The sequence below is a fragment of the Lepisosteus platostomus genome, chromosome 11, assembly GCF_059453375.1.
Source record: "Lepisosteus platostomus isolate fLepPlt1 chromosome 11, fLepPlt1.hap1, whole genome shotgun sequence".
Lineage (NCBI taxonomy): Eukaryota > Metazoa > Chordata > Actinopteri > Semionotiformes > Lepisosteidae > Lepisosteus > Lepisosteus platostomus.
In genome coordinates, this window is record NC_142621.1 from 8,613,380 (window position 1) to 8,621,843 (window position 8,464).

The 8,464-nt window shown below is 34.0% G+C and overlaps 1 protein-coding gene across 4 annotated transcripts; it reads left to right on the top strand.

Moving 5' to 3' along the window:
* The first annotated feature begins 312 nt into the window (after positions 1-312).
* Positions 313-8,022, top strand: sell (selectin L). Of its 4 annotated transcripts, none has more exons than XM_088598274.1 (10): positions 313-424; positions 727-808; positions 1,404-1,793; positions 2,768-2,872; positions 3,451-3,636; positions 4,308-4,493; positions 5,078-5,263; positions 5,495-5,584; positions 5,906-5,927; positions 6,417-8,022. In XM_088598274.1, the coding sequence occupies exons 2-10, from the start codon at positions 733-735 to the stop codon at positions 6,499-6,501; spliced, it is 1,326 nt and encodes a 441-aa protein (XP_088454400.1). In that variant the 5' UTR covers positions 313-424; positions 727-732; the 3' UTR covers positions 6,502-8,022. The 4 variants fall into 4 exon arrangements, with proteins under 4 accessions (XP_088454400.1, XP_088454399.1, XP_088454402.1 ...); XM_088598273.1 differs by having other exon boundaries at positions 730-808; XM_088598276.1 differs by lacking the exon at positions 4,308-4,493 and having other exon boundaries at positions 730-808.
* The last annotated feature ends 442 nt before the right edge of the window (positions 8,023-8,464 follow it).

The following is an 8,464-nucleotide window of genomic DNA, read 5'->3' on the forward strand; positions in this document are numbered from 1 at the left end:
AAAAATGACCATTAATTCATGGTTAATGTATGTCCTGGATGTAAATAAAATGCAAACTTATAATAGTCCTGTTTTATTCAAGTTTTACTTTTCTGTCAAGTAAACTAAATGTACAGTGTCTGTGTTGTAACAGTTCAGGTTGGCCAAGAGATTAACATCCTTGCTCTTTCTATGTGCACCATTCAAATTTCAAAAGAAAACAAAGATAGCATAATTCTTCTAAAAAATGCATTTATATGCAAATGCATATAATTCAGAAAGGAAACGGGAGTGAACATTTTGTTAGACATATATATATACTCACAACTGGTCATTTTATTCATTTTGGCAACACTGACAAGCCTCACATTTCTGAGGCTGAGAACAGGAAAAGAATACAATTAAAGAGGAATGTTCAGTGACATTACATGAAAAAAGAACACAGGTAAGTTATTTGTAGCACTCTTAAAATAAACCTTGATGCTTTATGCACCAGAATGTCATTAAATTATATATGTTTATAATGTTTTCATAGTATCATATTGAACTGTACTTCTTGCAAGGCTTCTCAGAAAACCATTATAAATAAAACAACATTTCATCCTTGGAAATTTAGCTTGGAATGTTATTCCTTCGCCTGACTATTATACATCTAGACAAATACTGCCAGATACCTCTGAGGATGCCTTCAGACTTACTGGAATGCTTACATTAATTTTAACTCAAGGCTCTTCTTTTCCATTTAAGCAGAAAATGCACAGAAGAAAAATTCCTTCCAAGCCAGTGTTCCAGATGATGAGTTTGAAGTGGCTTCTCATCCTGAATTGTGGTACAGAATAATATCTCAATAAGATTGTGAGCATAGAATAATTGCACATATTTATAGCACATATTTATAATTATATAATTATAGTTATATATAATTCTATATTTACGGTCTCCAGTAATAGACGATAAATTATTTTCATAGTTTACAAGGTGAGGCTACCATTCCTGATTTTCTAATTTTTCTGAAAATGACCTGAAAATGTCTTCACTTAGGGAAATAGTTCATCAGTGTTTTTCTCCTTTTTTAACTGGCATTCTCTAAAACTATGATTAATTTTTAAAATCTTTATTAAAGAATTTCATTATAGAAAAGGCAAAACTATGGAAGGTAAAAAATCTATACACATTTATTAAAACCATTGTTTCTTGTTTTGTGCAAGACCTTAGTTATAATTTCTTTAAACCAGAAAGTAACAACTTTTCTGCTGTGTAGAAAAACTTCAATGAAAGAAATACGGAAAACAGGGAATTTTCTATGGGACCTTACTTTGATTAAACTGATACAGAAAACATATGGAATCCTCTACATGGCTTTAGACTTTGATCACTTGTTTTAACTTCTCTTCACGTTTTGTAAATGTTATTATTTCCTTCAGAACTCTCAATGTTTGCCGGTGCAGTAGGATGGACCTACCACTCGTCTGAAAACGTTATGAACTGGACAGTTGCTAGAAATTGGTGCAAAACAGAGTACACCGACATGGTTGCAATTCAAAACCAAGAAGAAAACCTATACCTTAATCAGACCTTGGCCAAACGCCCAAACTATTATTGGCTTGGGATACGGAAACTTAATGACACCTGGACATGGGTTGGAACTCAGAAAACACTTATTAATGAGTTTTCCAACTGGGCTTCTAGTGAGCCCAATAACAGGCAGGGGGAGGGAGAGGACTGTGTGGAAATTTACATTAAAAGAGAATCTGATGGTGGGAAATGGAATGATGATCCTTGTTCAAATTCAAAGTTTGCACTGTGCTATAAAGGTAAGCAATATAGAATGGACAATTAATTGGGAAAAAGGCTTAAAACTTTAACAACTTATTTTAAGTTGTTCTATACTTAACTTAGATTCCTAAGACTATGCATTGTCTTTTTCAGTTATGGAACTGGTACCAATATTTCTTTTAAATATGCAAGTTTAACCTCACCTGATAAAAAAAAGATCTAGCCTGTGAAATACATCAATACAGAGTTTGATATTTGTGTCAATCTGACCTGGTTACCATTGTAAAGAACTGTTGTCACTGCAATGCCAGAAATCAGGGGTAACATAAGTTCTCTGACAACAATAATATGAAAAACTCCCGAATGTATTATACCTTCAGCCTCTTTACCAAATGGAAATCAATTATTCGCATTGCATTTTTGTAATTACAATTTGACCGTGTGTGCAGTAAATCTAGCTGTAGCTGTAGTAAAGCACTTGTGCACCTTCAAAAGTCATGCAATTTAGAAAAACTTTACCAGACGTTACTTTTCAACCCAAGAGCCAGCAGAAGTGGTTGGGTCGACATTATTAATTGTGATGTCAAACAAACACAGAATGTTACAGTTAATTTCAGAAGCATTGAACACATGATCAAGGCACATTGTGCCTTCCAAATCCCTGTCAGTCTTCATTGTATTTTGTCATAGATTTAAAGTTTGAAAAATCTTTCCTCTGCATATTTAATATGTCCGCACAGCTAGGAACAATATTTTACGCTAGGTGCTTTGATAAAAGCTGAACTCCCTTAAAGCAGTACACCTAGTTCCACATCTGCCATATTGGCAACATTGACTTCTACTTTTGCTGAATGCCTGTGATTTGAATGCCTGTAATTTGCTGCAGCTAGGAATTTGAAATGTACTTTTGCAAAAGCTCAGTATGACATTCCATTAAGCCAGCTGGAGTACAATAGAAGAATGAGTATGCTTGTCAATAAATGTGAACCCTGTATATTCTGATCTTTTACAGCTCACTGTAATAATGAGACATGCAACTCTCGGAGTGAATGCAGAGAAACTATTAACAATTATACATGTATTTGCAGAGAAGGATTTATTGGACCCCAGTGTCAAGGTGAGAGCTAAAACCATTTTTTTAACATACAATACTTAACTCATATGCCTGTGCAACATTCACATTTTAAAATAATTTCACAATAGTTCGTATTTTAAACCAATGTATCACTGTCCAATCTGTCTGAGACAGTCAATTGTCAATTAACAGCTAATTAATAAACTGTCAGTTACAAAATTAACAAAAGTCATTTCTCACCTGGGACCTCATATAATCAGCATTAAGATTAAGATATTTTATACTTTATTAAGATTAAACTGCAGCAGATATAACTGGGCAGAAACAGACCCTAGACTATAAACAGAGCAATAGTATGGTTTCACTTTGTCCAATTAAAGTTAAAACAACAATAAACCTATTTGGAAATTGCACTAATACAATTCTTACTTCAGAAACTATGTATTCACCATATTACTCACTTACTAACTCTACCACTAAGCTGAAAATCAATTAAACCCTTCGTACTAGACAGCTTTTTAAGAAACACTTTACTTCAGTATTTCAGTATGCGTTACTTCACTTTCAAGACAAATGTTGCTATTTGTTGTGATAAAAACTATCATTAATGGGCTTTACAGCTGTGCAGTGTGGAGCCCTGACGAAGCCAGTCCACGGATATATCAACTGTTCAGGGCCCTATGGGAGCAACAGTTTCAATTCAACATGTCAGTTTCATTGTCTTGATGGCTTCTCTTTAAATGGGTCAAACACTATTACATGCACTTCATCAGGAAACTGGACAGGAGCAGCACCAACATGCCAAGGTATGAACTTGCTAGTTTCACTTACTTTCCTCCTTTTCTTTCAAATTCTGACCACACTTCAACTTGACTTGCCTTCTATGCTCAATGTCTTATACAACATTATGATTTGTGTGTAATCTCCCACTAACGAGCCTGGTATGACCTTTCAATATACCCAGAGCCTTCATGATGACAAAAATGCTGCCACATATCAATGGCTATTTTTATTCATGGATATTTTGAGTGAGGATATTCAAATGATTATAAAACTTCTGTTTTTAACTGTTTTTAAAACAGCTTTGACATTTTGCTCTGTGAAAGTTTTGAAATTTTGGGGTTTTCAAAAAGTCCAAAAGTCAAACCAAACCATTGAAATCAAACAAAAGAAGCTTGCAAACGCTAAAGTAACCTCTGATGACTATGGTAGCTCAGGTGGGGAGCTGCGTCAGCATGCATAGGCTCCAAAGCGACAAGTAATAAGTTTATTCCATGCTGAAAGAGAAGAAAGAAAACACAATGTTTCGGCTGTGAAGCCTTCTTCAGGTTTCTTTCCAGCATGGAATAAACCTATTATGTGTTCCTTTGGTGACTATGTACAGGAACAATTTTCTCATTTTCATCGCTAAAACATACTGGGAAGCTTAAACTCACTGCAGAAAGTTTAACATTTTGTGATAATGAGTTAATTTCAGCTGTGCAGTGTGGAGCCCTGTCTAAGCCAGCCCATGGACATATCGACTACTGCGAACCTTATGGGAACAACAGTGTCAATTCAACATGTCAGTTTCGTTGTCTTGATGGCTTCTCTTTAAACGGGTCAAAGAGTATAACATGTAGTTCTTCAGGGAAATGGACAGGAGAAGTCCCTGTCTGTAAAGGTATGACCCAAAAATATTTCTGGTTCAGATATCTTCCTCCGAAAGTTGTCCACATTGTGGTTAGTACACTGAACATCTTTAAGATAAACCGCTAATGTTACTTTTGTTATTCTCTGTTTAAATGCAGAAGCAGAAACTATGTGTAAAAATGTTACATTTTTCTTCATGATAATGGAAATGTAAAAAAAGCGATCAACATTTAAATGTCAGAGCAATTTTCCCATTAAATAAATTGTAAAGATGGTTGACATGGAAAACTCATAGTAAAACAGGATTTATAATTTCTTTTGTTTGAAGTATAAAGTTGTATTGATGTCAGAAAAGCATGGTTATGTCTCTTTATGTCTTACACTACTAAAACTATCAGTGAATATAAAGAAACATTAAGAATATTGTACATAAACTTTGTTTTTTAAATGTTGTGTTTTGTTTGTTAACAGTTACACTATGAAGCCTCCAAGTTAAAATAAGCTACTGTACTTTAAATCAAGGAGTGATATTCTACAAAAACAACTGGAAGGTTAGAGGTGTAATGTTTAATGTGTTTGATGCATAGTGCAAGTTCCTTCCTTATTTTATTTCAGGTGTGGAATGTGAATTGCAGTCACATCCAGACAATGGAGTTATCCAGTGTTTAGGCCCCAATGGAAACCACAGTTTTAACTCAACTTGCGAATTTCACTGTATCGACGGTTTTCTATTACTCGGGCCAACTACAATTACGTGTGGTCCTTCAGGAATCTGGACAGGACGAAAACCAATATGTGCAGGTAAAACAAAAAAAGTTTTACTTTCTGTTATGCATACAATTACAGTGTCATCCTTTATGATCTACCTATATTAAATACCTTCTTTCCTTTAATTAACTACTTGTGCAGCCAGACTGATTTTCAATGGTGCTGATAGGAAATTAAGCATGAAAGAATGATGTTTTTAGAACTGTAATTTGCATGTTCAGTGAATATTAAATCCAATCATTCTCTGTTTTTTCAATCTTCCAGATTATGAGAATTTTATAATGGCTGTCATCGGGGCCAGTATTATTGCAAGTTCCTGTATCGTACTACTTCTGTTGACACACTGTAGAAAAAGTAAGCAATCCTGACACTCAATATTTCTGTACAATATAGTCCAGATTAGGGTAATGGTCAGTGTTAGGATTAAGGGTAGGGGTGGGGATCATTATGAATACTCAGCTACTGTAAGTTTTTTTACTATGAATGTTGTCCTTATGAAGGGAGTATGTGAGTTTTAATTTCATGTAGGCAGATTTAACAAATTTGGGGAAACCGTTCATGATTTCAAAATCTGTATTTTCTCTTCTCCAACACGTTTAGTATAAAACAATATGACTGCATGCATAATACAGAGTAAAACAATATGTGTCTTATATCTTATCACTCTTTTTTCAGGAAAGAAGCATGTTCAGAAAAGGTATGTTTGCTAATATTTTGTTTTGACAACAGTGAAATATTCAATCTGCATTTTCATTGGCCACTAATAAATACGATCTGTAAAGCAAGCTAAGAACAAGAACTAGCAAAAAATAATAATTTGTTTATTTGAGTTTAGCGTCTCATCCTTAGTCACCTTTACAGCAGATGGCCATATGCAGACAGCAAAGGCTGTCAAATGGTTTCAGTGCAGAAGGCTGTAAGCAGTGTCACTATGACACAGGGTTTTTACATGGCTTTTCAGCACCCCCAAGGCCTCTAATCGAATTTGTCTGTGACTCTAATGTATTACATGTAATTTGAAGTGCACTGTTTTTATACAATTTAAAACTTTTTATGTTCTTTATGTACAGACAAAGCCTTTTGTTTTTCTCAAAGCACTTGAGAAATTGAGTTGCTTTAAGAAGGTAAGGATTCACTTTCCTGCTGAAAAACAACATTCAATTGTGGACTGTTCTTTTTTTTTTAGGATGATTGGTGCTAGTGCTGAAGAAGTTGAAGTTCCTGAGGAGAAACATAAACTGAAAGAAATCTTTGACAGACCTGCAGCATAACCTACACAAATTTCAGACAGATCTCATCTAAAGAAACTTTCGGACCAGAGCTGCCCGTGTTTGAGTATTGACAAATATCTTGTTGTGTAAGGTACAAAGCCAGGGCAAGGGTGTGGTGTTCACAAAGCTCAGGAACATCTGTTACCACAGGAAGTTTCTGGCACAGACACTTTCACATCCCATTAGACATTGAAAGTGAGATAATGGCCTGCTGCATTGATACTAAGATCTAACCGAATTTCACTTGCGTTGAGATGTCAGGTTTCACAACACAGGGGGATTAAGTCAGTAGAATTTCACTTTAACTGTTTATCAAATAATGACGAATAAAGAATAACGTAAGATAGGTTAGGGCTTTGTAGAACAAGCAATTGTATTTTGTAAGAAATCTGTGGAATAGATTGCCAAAAGAGCAACATGTTGAAACCAATGTCAGACATCCTTACTGTTGATAATGCTTGACTGCATTGCTGAAGCCCATTTGTAATAAAGTACTGGAGTAGAAAGCTTTTTTTACAATCGAATTAGCCTAATTCAGTTCACTTTGTATTTGAGTGGATTCATGTATTACTCCTATGAGAAAAAGGCTTTCTTCAACACAGTTGTGGTAAATTGTAGTAAATAATAATAAAACATGCTTTATTAGACTTGTGAATGGCAGCTTTATAAAGAACTCAACATTTTTTGCTTATTAGTAATGAATGCTATATGTAGTTTTATTACTGCTTTAAGTAGTACTTTCTATGACTTGCTGTTGTTAAACAAGGGTAAAAGAAGACTTTTGTAGATTTGTACAACATCACTGGAAGAATTAAACCAACCCTTTTCATGCAGTCAAGGATAACAATGCTATAATTTCTCTTTTCAATTAAATATGTTTTAATATCACATTGTAATTATTGCAATGTACTACAGTAAATATAATTGCCAACAAAAAACATGCCTTTCTATGGCAAAATATGTCTGAGCACCTGTATCTTTAAATTATGACTGTAAAATATTTGATCATGACATTATGAGTGACAAATAAACAAATCACTAAAAATCATCTGTTCATGGCACTCGATAGTTACAAAATATTGTATTCTATTTCTGAAGCTATTTTCTATACTATAAAAACCTTTACAGTAAATAATTGAAATTGTTTTTCTGAGATTTTTGTGATTAGACACATTATATTGTTTATAGTGCAAAAATAAAGGTATAGCCATTGCTAAAATAAAGACATATGAAAAGCTAAAAATAAGAGGAGGCCATTCAACACACATCTTGTTTGGTGGTTAGTATTTCAGCCGAAGATCTCAACCTGCTGTTTTTAGATGGAGACCATGTTTTCAACTTCAACACCATGAGTGGATATCTTCCATGAGACTATTTACTACTACTACTACTACTTTCACTTAGTTTTCATGTGTGTTCACTTGTGTCCTGTAGTTTGTTGTTCACTGTAGATTCTGAAAAGAAAATCCATTGTGTTGAATATGTCAGTGACTCTCAGTCATTAAAACAAAATAAACTGTAGGGTCTGGCTCATTTGTGCTTCCCAGTCTAGGTTTAAAATAAGCTCTCGACTGTTATTTAATAGTTAAATAACAGGAATTCAGGTTTCATTGTTAAAGAATTAAAGAAAAATTAATTAATTAAGGGTGCATTTGAGGAGAATGAATCTGATCTTCATGAAAAAGCTTTGTGTTCCTGCAGCTCAGTAGCAGCTCCTTTTGTTGAGATGAACATTTGCACCACGGTTAGCAATGCTGGACAACATAATATAGAAACAGAGACATCTGTAGGTAAAAAAACAACAGTGGTAAAATCAACCAAAATGAATATATTAATATACAAATCTAATACTAAAACAATTTTAAAAATACACTATTATTTTATTATACAATTGGTCACCTTGTATTTTTTTAACTGCTTTGAGTGTTCTCTTAATTAATATACGGATTGTTGCCATCGTAAA

Coding starts and splice junctions, on each gene's coding strand:
- sell (XM_088598274.1), top strand. CDS start 733: ATGCACAGAAGAAAAATTCCTTCCAAGCCAGTGTTCCAGATGATGAGT. Junction 2,873..3,450: donor TATTGGACCCCAGTGTCAAG/GTGAGAGCTAAA, acceptor TGGGCTTTACAG/CTGTGCAGTGTGGAGCCCTG. Junction 5,928..6,416: donor AAGAAGCATGTTCAGAAAAG/GTATGTTTGCTA, acceptor TTTTTTTTTTAG/GATGATTGGTGCTAGTGCTG.